The sequence below is a fragment of the Canis lupus genome, chromosome 22, assembly GCF_003254725.2.
Source record: "Canis lupus dingo isolate Sandy chromosome 22, ASM325472v2, whole genome shotgun sequence".
NCBI classification, from domain to species: domain Eukaryota; kingdom Metazoa; phylum Chordata; class Mammalia; order Carnivora; family Canidae; genus Canis; species Canis lupus.
The window spans coordinates 27,780,647-27,794,484 of NC_064264.1; the positions used below are offsets into that span (position 1 = coordinate 27,780,647).

At 38.3% G+C, this 13,838-nt stretch overlaps 1 protein-coding gene across 15 annotated transcripts in view; it reads right to left on the reverse strand.

Annotated features, from left to right (window-relative positions):
• Nucleotides 1-13,838, reverse strand: part of KLF12 (KLF transcription factor 12) — a 590,647-nt gene that overhangs the window by 24,975 nt on the left and 551,834 nt on the right. For all 15 annotated transcript variants that reach the window (XR_007404879.1, XR_007404880.1, XM_025441137.3 and 12 more), the window contains one exon: nt 8,386-8,543. Coding sequence is in view for 13 of the 15 variants with exons in the window: in XM_025441137.3 (XP_025296922.1) it covers nt 8,386-8,543 (158 nt within the window). In the remaining 2 variants the exon portion in view is untranslated. The remainder of the gene's footprint in view (nt 1-8,385; nt 8,544-13,838) is intronic.

Sequence of the window (13,838 nt, forward strand, 5' to 3'; positions counted from 1 at the left end):
ATTGAGTCTTCCATCTGCTTCTTCCTCTGCCTATGTCTCTGCCTCTCTGTCTGTGTCTCTCATGAATAAATAAATAAAATCTTTTTTTTTTTTTTAAAGAAACTCACAAGCTAGTCATTCTTTGATAGAACATGAGAAAGTACAAAGGCTGAGGATATTATTACCCCATTCCTGCTTACAATACAATTTTGATTAGTACATGGATAAAATAAACACAGGGCATGGTCATAAGATGCCCTAGTGTTTTTAACTTTTCACTGTCATTACTGATTTGTGTGCTGACACAAAAATAATTAAGAAGCAAAACTCATTTAGTAACTTATTTATTTAACTGAGGTAATAATTGGTGGCTGTTTTAAAAGCCATTACTTTTCTAAATACATGAAAAAGATGAATTTATTTTTAAAACAAATTAAATAAGGTAACGCTTTTTTTAGAGGGGGGAACATGTGCACATGCGTGGTGGGGGAGGGGCAAAGGGAGGAGGAGAGGAGCAGAGAGAGAGAGAGAGAGAGAAATAAAGAGAGAGAGAGAGAATATCTTAAGCAGGTTCCATGCCCAGCATGGGGTCTGACATGGGGCTCAATCTCACAACCCTGAGATCATGACCTGAGCCAAAACCACCTGAGCCAAAACCATGACTAAACCACCCAGGCACGCCAAAATAAGGTTAACACTTTTAAAACCAAATCAAACAAAATATGTACAGCATTGGTACCTGTGTTCAGATAATTGTAAATCTTAGACTCGACATGGTTCCATATAATAGTTCTCTAGGACAGGTTAAGGTTAAAGTAACTCCTCCATAAATGAAAACAAGTGCAACACTTTCATAGCACTTTGTTTTTGATCCAGATTACTCAGGTTCCTTTTAAGAAATGGCACTTTGATGCTTGTTCTCAGGGGTAGGAGATGTTCACCACCTGCAGTCAGGGCCAATCACCCCTTCTGGGCTGCTACAGCAACTCATGTCAAGCTCACTTGTGGCTTTCCTATCATGCTGCACAAGGTGGAAGTTTGTGGACACGGCTGTCTCCGCCACCACACTTAGAACTCCTCACCGTCTTCATCTTCACAGCAGACCCATTACTATGCAGAGAGCTGTGCACTGAACAAGCACTCAAGAGCTGCCTATTTAATTATTAATGCTTCTGGTCCTTGTCTTCTCACGGGCTTTCTAACAAAGTAAAATTTTAATAGACTCGGAAGAAAGACCAGTTCATATTAATGAAAAGCTTTAAAAATAGACTATTTAAAGTCACTTGTTATCTTATTACTTCAAAGTACTCGAATGACCGTCACTAAACAGGTAGGAACTGCTGGCTCCACACGCATAGGAATGTGGCTCTGGTAGAGAGAAGGCTGGCAGGTTATTAGCAAACCCATCAGGACCGGGTATAGTGACAATAGGACAGGATCTAAAGAAACTGGAGTTTGAATCCCAGCTCCACAGCTTGTCCACTATAGGTAAGTGGGTAAGTGTTCTAACCTTTCAGGGAATTTACGGATGTGATTAAGATATGTAAAGTGCTAATAGAGCTGAGCACCATGCCTAGGATCTGACAGGTCCTCAGGAAATGTCTGCTCTCTCCCACCTGTGGTCTCCACATCTGTTCACGGCTTACTTGAACCACACGTACCATCTTCAAAGCTTCCCTCTTCCCCACCCTCATGTCCCGTCAGATGGAAGACCCTGTTGTATCTGCTGGGGCAATGTTTCCCACAGACTTCCCTTTGTGTTGTGACATGGAAATGCCCAAAGGCTCTAGGGCCAGGGAGGATTCATTCCACCTGCCTCTACCTCTAGGGAAGGAGGGTAGTCAGTCTGCTTAACAAACCAGGGGATGCTTAGACAGTTTTGAAAAATTAAAAGAGTTTCTGAAAAAGCAGGAAGAAAGGAGGTCCCTTAGGCAGGCCATTACGGGTCGGGGGTGGGGGGAACCATGAATGAGCTCCATACAGTTGAGCACATTTGGAGATTCATTCATTTGTATGACTGAGGAAAAAGGGGAATCAGGATAGGGTCAGCAAATGAAATTTAATAGATTAACAGGAGTCAGATGAGAGGGCCTTATGCCCAGAGTATGAAGGTGTCTTCAAATCCCCTGGCCATAATAGATCATTCCCACTGTGTTGTTCAGTCATTTTGCTTCTACCTTTATTATAGGGCTTTGCACATGTGGCCTTTGTTATGACTCTTCATATGACTCTTACCTAGTACATTTATGGACCTGTCCATTGAAGATGGGGGCTCTGCCTCTTTCTTTCTTCTTCAAGAAAAAAATCCGTAATGCCTCAGACACAGAAAATGCTCAATAAGTATTTGTCTCATTAAATCTGTCTACACATGAGTTTTTCCAAGTGGAAAACTATGATTTACTAAGTATTTTAAATATATTCCTTATAAGACTATTTATATCATCCTTTGATGATAAACAGGACTTATTAAACAAGTTAGATTTCATTCAACTTTTTCTGAATTACAAAAAATTAAAATTAGTAGGGTCTCAAGTACAGAAATGATGTGATTATGGCTGCTTGTGATGAGTATACACTAAATGATCCACGCTTTTTTTTTGCCTTGAACCTCCTGGTCACATTAACAACATATACCTCTGCCGATATTCATATGCACATAATTTCAATTCAATGAATAATTACTGAGTTCCTGAGATGCGCGAGTCACCATATTTACTGGGGATATAAAACTGATGCCCCCTGTCATAATTACGCAACAATGTGCTACACGTTTATGTTCAAAAATAAAAATGAAACAGAAAACCTGAGAGTCACAGACTGAAGTAGGTTGTCTAAGTTGCCAACCAGCTGGGGCCCAAGGACAGATTCAAACTTTCGTCTCTGACTTCAACTTCTATTTCTATTACGGTTTTCTATTTCTCAGCAAGTACCAATATGCTCATACTTATGAGTGGTTTGGCCAAGACTTACCAACAACTTGTTGGGAAAGGATTTTTACCTGAAAAATGTCGGTTTGTTCTTAAGTGATTAATTATCTTGGCATCACTAAGCCCTATGCTTTATCTAACAACAAATCTAGACAGCGGGACATAGAGCTTTATACGAAGGAGTTATTTAATTAATGAAGACAGATGTGGAAGTATAAGCAGCACCCCATTACCTGATCAAGCAACTACAAGACCTATGAAGAAAAGGCCACTAATATGCATGGCTGTCCCAGAACTCACGAGTTTCTTTGTAGGAATATCATCAAACCATTTCAGAATCTCACCCAGTTAAACAAGATGTCAAATAGGAAGCAAGAAATGTAGGAATAGCAGTGAAAAATGAGGCAAGTAAAAAGAGTGAAAAAGCATGGAATCTGCAAGCATTTAGGATAGATGTGTGTGTCTGAATGTGTGTGCATGTGTGCATATATGCGTGTTCCTAATGCCTCATCATTATCTAATATTAATTACAGCACGGTATTAATTACAAAAGCATCATTCCTCAAGGGAAGAGCTAAATAATACATCATTTCCTTCATTTGTAAAAGGAAGGGCACATTTTAGAGACTTAAATCACAGCTGGTTAATAATTTTAAAGTATCCATATGAGTTAACTTCTTTGACGTGTAAAATTCAGATAGGAATTACTTTTGATAAAGCCAGACAGATAAGAAATGTGATTGCTTTATAGTTACTAACTCCTAAAATTTAGGCATACAGCTTTCATATGAATTAAAATGAATACTAGACAACACTGACTAAATAAGCCTCACAGATTTATTAGAGAATAGGATATCAAGTTGGAATATAAAATATTCCCAGATTCATTTGAAACTGAGTATTTTTATATGTTAAAATTACTCTTTTAAAATATGGTTTTAAAGTTATATTTTCTTTTCTTTGTTCAACATTAAATTGCAATATTTTGCAGGACACTGATAATTATGTCATGTGCCACATGCCACCAGAAGGTTCTAGCTGACTTTCAGACCCTCTCAGATGAGACCCAACATCTGGGTGTAGTGCACCATCTAGTGGCTAAAAGAATCACTGATGTCTGAACGTTAATTAACTTGCTTGTTCCGCATTTTTAGAAAATACTGGGACATATATTTTTTAGAAAATAAGAGAATTGTAAACAACAATAGCAGATTCCTAAGACTATTTCCTTCAAAAATTTATATTTAAACCATTTAATGAGCAATAAAATTCTCAAAATGAGGGAAATTCATAGTACATGCTAGTTAATGTGTAACAAAGGTTTAAATGACCATTAATTTAATTATACCACATTCATTTAAATACACTGCACACTGCTTCATGGAGAGGAGACACGATTTATACCAGTGAATAGGAAAAATGTACCTGCTGACAACCATGTGTACAGGATTGCTGAGATATATTTTTTTCCTCCTTTTTACTGCGCCTTAAACAATTTACCACAGGCAAGTGTTAGTAAAGGCAGTTGAAAGTGTTCAGTCAAATCTTTATGTTATTATCTAAACTGCATGGTCTTGGTCATGACAATACACTTAAATTATTTTTAAATTTAAAAAGGCACTCTTTAGCATTTCTCTTTAAATTGCTAGTATCTAGGAAATGTTCCTCTTTTTCACTTCTACAAATGTGTTTAATTTACTGTGTAAGTTCTAAATAGATGACTGATCACGTACTAATGGAACACAAAAGATCAAGTGTTAAAGGTAAAGTTAACGTGACTTTATCAAAGAAAATTTCTTATTGCTACTTGCTCACTTCCCATAGCGTGCGTACTTGTCATAAGTCATCTGCTATAATCCCAAGCTCTACATTCACTGTTATTGGTCACACACAAATAACTTACTCAATGTGCCTGAAGCAAAGGTAAGACTAAGATACTTATTAAAAGCAAAGCAAGCCAACCCCAATCCCTATACAACATGTGTTGATTTCATTTTGAACACAAAGTTGAGAACTCTTGAATTATAAATCAGAAACACGTAAAGGCTCACTTTGAACTAGTGGTAGCAAATCAACCCAAATTCATTCTTTCTTTTTAAAAGGGCTATTATTTGATAACCTAGTAGGCCATGTTTAAAGAGTAAATATTTCTCTGCTAAGTGGATGAGTGGATCTGGCATGTCTTGGTTTGGAGCAGGAATTTCAACAAGGACTTGCTGATGTTGATGTGAGATCAGGAAAGAGGGACTGGAAATAGGGTCAGTTAGGTAGATTTTTAGCTACTGGTTAATGAATTAAGACTCAGTTGGATGGAAGTCTCTGGGATCACATCTTAGGGCTTTTTCCTTAAACCTGTCCTACTTATTAACACCTGGCAAAAATGGAGATGCTGAAAGAGAGAACTAAATGTAGGTGGGGAAAGGTTTCCAAGTCATCAACTTATTAGAAGAATGGGTCCAAGTCAATCAAATGGATGTAGAATAATAATTTCCCAAACCTGAAAGGGCATGTGTAGCCCTCAGAACACCAACTCTGTCCTGTATCACCCACAGAAGATCATCCAGCCTGTGGCGAAATGTGTTCAAACAGAGGAAATACACTACTCCTGAGGGAGCCATCCCTGGAGAGACAGGTCCAATTATCAACACAACATTGGATGTTAAGGTTTAAAGGTAATCGGTTATAGGTACAAAAGATGGACAAGATGTAGATCTCAGCAGTCTTTGATTTGGATGACTTAATGGAGAGTCCACTGCTAAAAGGCTTCCAACTTTCTTTTGCATTTTAAGAGACGTCCTTTAACATAATCTCTTCCCTCCATTTGTAGTGTGGAAACTTAATAAGACACAGTGCCATATATCTAGAAAAACATGGCTAAGAGGGTATGTGATTTGGAGAAATGAAGATGCTTGTGATTCATGATGGGTTTGCGAGCAGCACCGGGCCAGGAAGTGAAAATAAGAGCATGATAGCTGGAGCTATTCTATTCAACCAGAAGGTACTCTGAGCCAAACAATGCCATGAGAGGTGATTCAATACTGATGAGATGAGGACTCTGCCCTCAGAAATTTCACCCAACTTGTCTTGCTCTCTGCCACTTGCAAAAACATAAGCTCACTGCCGTGGGAACAATACTTGACCAGGAGCCACCACTGCAGAAATGGGATAATGACAGCTCCAATCACGGGTGTTGTGAGGATCAAATAAAACATAAGATGTGTGCATGTGCAGAAAACTGCATCGCAGTGACTTGTTCTTCGTGAGAGATGACACCCAGGGGATTCCCGTAGTTAGGAAACAAAGTAGACTCTCTGGTGTAGAAGGTCCATGTGGACTCTAAGAGTCTATGATTTCATTTTATTAATACCCCAAGCTAATTAATTCTGCTTTAATATTCAAAGTTTATATTGCTTTGAATTATAATGCATACACCATGTCCCCCCTACTTTCATAGTATATGTTCACCCCTGTAAGATGCAACTTCTTAATGCCACAGAGTTAGATCCTTTACTAGTCCCTAATTAAGCTTTTTCCCCTCATCCACTGTTTATCACTTGGATAAATAGAACAGAGGTATCTGTGTACAACTGAGGCTAATCTGTATTTCAGAAAGTTCAAGGAATAACTCAAAATATATGATGATTTACTGAAGAAAGGTCCTTCTTTTTTTTAAAAAAAACCGAAATGCTCCCATTGAAAGTCAGTAATGTGACCTGATCATACCGGCAACTGTGATTTCTGTTCATTATCTAATGACAGGATGGAACATGCTTATTTGACTTTCATGTTTTTATACTCATTCTTTGCCTCAGTGGCAAAGAAACTGATTCTCAAAAACAGAGCCTAAGAAATAGATGAAAACCTCTCCTGGGGAAGCTCAGAATCAATGGAGAAGCAAGAATCTGGAATTAAGTACAAAAAGGAAAAGGATTGGGAGAAGAGAGGAAAGATGAAGAGGTAGTTTGCAAAATATGTTAAATTATTAGAAGTATTCAAAGTTATGTTATATAACATATATTATATGTTAGATGAGAAAAAGTAAACTCCAGATTCTACAATGTTTTCTGACTTTAGACAAGCCTCCTCCACCAGAACCTCATCACTCTCACACACACACACACACACACACACACACACACACACAAATGATGCCTTGTCTCAATGTTTGGAGTCATGGAACAGTTTCTGTAAAGCAGCTTTGGAAACCGTCTAATAACATGACTAAATAAATGGCAACAGATGCTGGCGTAAATGATTTTGCTACCTCAGCCGGGAAATGGTGTTCATAGTGTGGTTATTTTAATATATTTGAGATGGCAATACTATTCAAAGCCCAACAGAAGCCTGTTACACTTGCAGTTTCTAGTTCAAGGCAGATGCTGGCATCCGATTCCTGTCAAGGAGAGTCATTGGATTCAGCTTGCTTGATCTGTGGCACATTGCTACCAGAACTTACCAGGCATGTGTATGAATACATTTCCCTTCCCTATCTGATTCTGTGTCTTTGGGCTTTACACATTCTAGTCACCACTTTTCCTAGAAAAGGTAGGTGGGGCCCTCTTTCAACCTTTGGTATCTTCCCAGAGCCTTACCAGCCACCACTCCCCCCCCTCCACACACACCCCATGGTTCCCAACAGGATCCAGAAGCCTAAGGAAGCCAGAGGATGCCGGCCAAGCAACACACAAGGGGCAGGACGGAAGGGGGTGCAGGGGGCTGAGAGTCACTAGGTTATTTCCTGGGTGGGTGGATGGATGGATGAGTGGATATATGAGTACATGGATGGGGATATGGATGGATGGAGAGGTAGATGGATTGGGGAGGGTGTGGATAGGTGGAAGGTGACAAAGTCAGTAAATCATATGTGGTCACAATTTCTTTCTCTGTAAACTAAATATTAAAAATCCTCTCTCTGTATATAAAATGCCAGTAAAAAGTAAATGGAATCATGTGAAAATATTTTTATACTCCTAACAGTGCTATATATAATGTATGTCAATTTTATTTTATTTTTTTGGTTTATTTGGTTATTTGGGGGAAGAGACTGAGGGGGGAGAAAACATGATCCAAGTGGTGTTTAAAATGCTAACTTTAAGAGGACCGAATGATTTTGTTCAGCTTATTCTTCATTGTGCTTTACGGACATTTTAAAATCTGCTAAACTAGACAATGGTGAAGTGGCAATACTGATTATGAAAAAGGCTAGATCACTGTGTCATACCATCATAAACGTCCTTAACACACAGAGGACATACTTCATTGGTTGCTACGGTTCCCTAAAACTTAAGCCTTTGTTAAGGGAGAGAGGGGAACGCATTCCCCTCAGAAAGGAAGTAAACTTCAGATGACTATATAACGAGCAAGTCTAAAACGCCATTCCAGTGTACTCAGGACCCTGGAGTCAAGCAGTGGCCGCTTTGGGACTTTCAGTGACCCCCCTCCCCCGCCCTCCCCTTCCCCTCGGTGAGAAGCCCTGTACCTGTATGTGTCCTTCGATGAGCCTTCAGGTGAGAACTTTTTGTGTATACTTTGTTGCATCCCTCAAAATCACATCTGTGGATACGCCGTTTTCTGGAGTCTGGGGATTCAGATCGTCTCTGGCGTCTTGTGCTCTCAATACTAAATGGTGAAATTGAACTGGAAAAAAAAGAAGTGGAGTTAAGTGGTGAGCAACACAGCCCTCTGTTTGCATTCTAGTGGCATGCCACCTCAGCCTCACGCTCTGTAGCTTCATACAGACTCAAGGCCCCACGGCTGCACTGCCTGCTGTCACTTTCTTGAATGTAACTTCATGTCTCAATCTTGAAGGCAGGCAGCTTGGCCTATTTCTGATAAAACACTCCTCCAGAGAGAAAGACACGCTTAAAACAACAAGACAAAAACGAAAACTAAATAAAAGCAGTGGTAGGTAAGCAGATCCTCCTTATCAAAAGAAACAATCTGGAACTCTGAATGGCACTTACAGGGAATATTTTTGGAAGCCCTGCTACAGACAGACAAAATGAATGCATTTAGGAAATAACACGAGGGTCTGAACTGCACGTGACAGCATACAAAATCATGTAAAATCACAGGGTACATTTCAAAACAAGTGAGGTCAGGCTAAAAGAAATGACATCAGTACATCAATAACAATGACTCATGACAAGCTATTTCTGTTCAGTAAAATGCACTTGACATTTAACTTTTCCAGTTGGTGGTTTTTCATGGTGAGGAATAAAGTACATTGTATTTAAAGATTAGCTGTACCACCATTATGAGAAAAAGTTTTAACTATGAAATTTGGCCCTGACTTGCACGTTGTTTAATCTTCATGCCACAGTAGAAAAACAGGATTAGTTTGTAACGTCAGGTAATTGATTAACATGTACTTCTTCAAACCTTAATCTCTTTTGATTGAGGTAGAAATGAAGAATATGACTAATCGTTTTTAGTTACCCATGAAGTTCTATACTAACACATCACATCCATATTTCTACTGTAAAAAAATATACCACTGTTCATATTAAGACATATTTTCTTCCAGTTTTTTTCATGTTTTGATGCTTTTCAGAATTAATTCTTATTAGTAAATTGCCTCTTTTAGAAAAAGAGAATGATTCTGAGCAAGAGTTCTTTGAAGAAAGCGAAGTTTAAGCTTCACTTAAGCAGATTACAGGTAAAGGTAAACGCCCACCCTTGTCTTTCATCCTCCTCCCAGGGAAAACTTCTGTCATCATTTTTCTTTAAATTCAATTCTTTCATATTATCCTTCCCTATACATACCCACAGTCATAGAAACTCATAATATTGTTTTGCTTTTTAAGAGACATATAAATATCATCATACTGTTCACATCGTTTTGCAAATTGCTCTATGCTTGCCTTTTATTCACTCAACATTAAGCATGTGAGATTATCCATGTTGATGCCAACACTGTCGTTTATTTGAAGTGCTATATAACTCATCTATTCTAAGAGGTTTTTTTTTTTCATATTTTAATGTCTCTAAAATCAGATGCTTCTTACAATTGATGGCTTAATGTAGTTTAACTGGCAAAATTTTTTTATTAGTGGTACATAAAGGCATGGTGCATTTTAAAATATGTGGTATTTTAACTTGGATCAGGGGTTGGTAAACTTTTTCTGTAAAGGGCTAGATAGCAAATATTTTGCTTTGACTTTGAGAGTCATACAGTGTATGTTGTAACAAATCAACTCTGTGCTTATAGCATAAAAGTAGCCATAGACAATATGTAAACAAGGGAGTATGGCTCATGTTCTAATAAAACTTCATTTACAAAACACTGAGTTGTATTTGAGCCCAATGGTTGATGCATGACTCTGATGAAACATGGGAGTAATCCAGTGAATATCTATCCCAGAATTTTAGAGTCTATTTCCTAAGCAATTGACATTTATATTATTTCTAATACTTCACTGTTACATTGCTCCAGTGATTTTTTTCTCAATGTTTCCTTCTATATGTGCCTTTTAAGTTTTCAATGCATCTTCTCACTTATACAAATAACAGATTCAGCAGCCAAATTTTTCTATTACCTAAGACAAAATATAAGTGGTGTTTATCGATGTGTGCCCTAAAGAGTTTTATGCAAGATCTTTATTAGTAGAATGAAAGAAAATATGGGATGGCTAAGCCACTTTTTCCAGCCTTCCTTTGTATCAATGTAGATTTGTGGTTTTCCATATAACAGACTCAGTTGTGGCAACTGGAGCCTATGGTGAAAAAGTCAAAATAGTGTGATTGGCATGCCCCATGAAAGAACAGCTTTGGTCGCTCCTGCAGGGGTATGCTCTAGCATACAGTGGGTTTCTTGTGAATAAAATTCTATGTGTGATGATAGGGCAACAGTGATTCATTTCTTGAATATCTAGTCATGAAAATAAATATGGATCTTGGCACTTGGGGACCTCAAAAATAGAAATTTCTGTGTCGTGATATGTTTGACATCTTTTAAGTCAAAAGAAAATGATATGGCTGTTTCCTTCAAATTATAACTTAAAATCTATAATCAGAACGGTTTGTTTTGTATAGTACTTTCTACACACTAATAAGTGTAAATATAACTATGCATAATCACACACGTATATTGTTTTGCCTGTAGTTTATTTTAGCTATTTATCTTGTTATGTATTTGTGTATACAGAGAAAAGTAAAACATAAATCTGAAATTAAAACCAAGTAACTATTAGGCAAGTCTTTAGGGAACCAATGAGGTGCAGCTTCTCTACAGCCCATCAATCTTGGAACCATTTGGCAGATGGTTAAGGAAAGCAGAGGCCACAGAGTGGCAAGATACTACTTCACTGAAACTTCTGAGTTTACGTCAAAACAAAGACATGTTAGGTGGAAAGCCTTATAATGCTACAAAACTTCACACCCTGATTTGCCTCATTTTAAAGTAAAATGTTTTTTGTTTTGTTTTTTACCTCCAAATACTTTACTGTTAATTTCTAAAGTAAAATGTTTTAGGGCATTTTGAAGAACTATCCCCTAAAGGTATCTATGCAATAAAAAGAAAAATTTCTTTGAAAAAGGTATATATGACAAACAGCTTCATCTGGCAGAGCTGGCTTGGAAATTATATCCAATAGGTAATATTTCTTCCTGGCTTCCCTTTTAAAATGGCAGAGGCATCCTCAGAAGATGCTGAAGAACCTTTGGCCAGGCTGTGCCTTTCAGAACCACTTATTTGATCTCTTTGTAGAAACAAGAGATGTGGGGCTGAGGTGGACAGGGATCAAAAGAACAAAAGAACTTCAAACACAGGAAGATGAGAGGACACTCCAGTTCCACACAGGGTTGCTGCTGTCCTGGGGTCCATGCATGAGCCCATAGATGGCAGACAGTGGAGGGGGAAGACAACCAAAGGTGGGGGTTTGGCCAAACTTAGGCCATGGCAGGAAATGTGACAGGCAAGGTACTGGTGCCAGGTAGCTCTAGAGCCCAGAACACGGTGAACATTCAAGAAATGTTTGCTAATTTGAATGAGTGAATGAATGGATGGATAGATGAGCGTATTAAGTCAGGTATTCCTAATTTTTAATTTAATCAATTAACCCTCAATTGGTTAATTAACCCTTACTAGGATTCTTCTATTTCAAGTCTTCAGATAATGGTCAATTTTTCACTCTTAACTCTCATTTCCCTAAATTTCATATTTTAAATACTATACACCAAGTGGCTACTGAAAGTCAGAGTCTGGGTAACCATTAAAATAACAGGTACCTAAGTACCTCAGTTCTTTGCCCTAAATTCAAGAGGACGGCATTCTAAGGCATTCCTTATAATTAAAATTCTCGGTGGAGGGCCATTGAGATCCCTCTGAACATGTTAGTATACTGGTGAATGAAATAAAAATCTCCCCTTTGGCCCCAATAAGCATCTACTGAACAGGGGAGGGTGAAGAATGATCTTGCTCTTGTCCTGTCCCACTCTGAGGCTCACAAGCACGGGCATCTAGTAACAGAACAGCTAACATGCTTCTGGTGTTTCTATTATGCTCTTTCTATGCTTTCTGAGCCTGTACCCTCTGTTCAGAAGGCCATTCAGGTATCCCCAAATACACGCAAACTGGTTCTGTGCTTCAAAAGCTGGTTAAGATGGAAATGTGCAAAAACTATGGCTGCAGATGCCAGCATAGGATTCTTCCAATAATCCTTCATAATAAGCTTGGTGTAATGAAAATGGTAGAGGTACAACAGGTGCCAGTGCGTTCCCAGAGACTGCACTAAAGGCAATCTGCACAGTTCAAAAGAACAATAACCAAAGGCCCACTCCCTTCCCCAGAAGGGTTAGACCATTTGGATTCGTGAATGAGCACCTGAGGGGGCCTCACAGGCACTGCGTGGTAATAATTAGATCTAGAGAGAACAAATGAGTGAATCATGACTTCAGTTGCACAACAGTCCCACTTGGAATGGCAAGTTAAATTAGAATTAAACCCAGAGAGGCTCGAAAAGTCACATCCAGGAACAGCTCTATTTAAAGAAGGCAGCGCATGGTTGCCATGAAAGAAATTAAGGGTAACTGTAATCAGCAGGTAATAAAAGGCCATTTGTCACATGTGACCTCAGTGTGATGAGATGCCCTTCACAGAAATTGAAGTTTTTATAGGTGTTTAAAAAAAAACAAAAAACAAAAAGCCAGGACATTGTCTAAGGCTGAAAAGAGAAAGAGGACACACACATCCCAAAATTTAAAACAAGAGCATAAAACAATGGAATAAAATAGAAAGTGCTTTAGCAAGTTCACACATTGAGTCTCAACAGACCTCCAAGGAGCATGGCTGTGGGTAATATGGCAGCTGACATTTACAGAAGGCTGACCATGCACCAGGCTCAGGTCTAAATAAATGCTTTAAGCTCCAAAGCAACTCTGCGAGGTTGATATTAATAGTGCCTCTCACTTAAAGATGGGGACACTGAGGCAGAGAAGGGAAAAACTACACTAGGATTTGAACCCAAATGGGTGACTCTAGAACCCAATCTTATTTATTGCTTTCTACAGACTCAGGTAGACACAGGTAGTATCAACTAGCATAGGATACAATAGGATAATGCAACAACGTAATCTGTATCATTTAAATGTTCCCTGTAGCCCAATTATAGGAAAAAAAAAAACACAGCACATAAAAGCATTTTTAAACGTAGTCTGCTATAATAAGGCATAAACTTTTCTCTGGAGAATTTTAAGGTAAACTGCTTTTTAAATACTGCCAGTAGAGGTATTCGGTATAATTACTATTAACCTACCTAAGAAAATACTTTCCTAAGTTGTTGTGAAAAAAATATTTATTGCCAGGAAAATGTTTTTAGACGGCTGAGTTTGGCAGTGGTATGCAATTATGTCTCCCTTGACCACCGCAGCCACAGAACTAGTTTCTTTCCTTGCTGTTCCAGTTTATTTACAATTGTACCAAAAATGATTTGA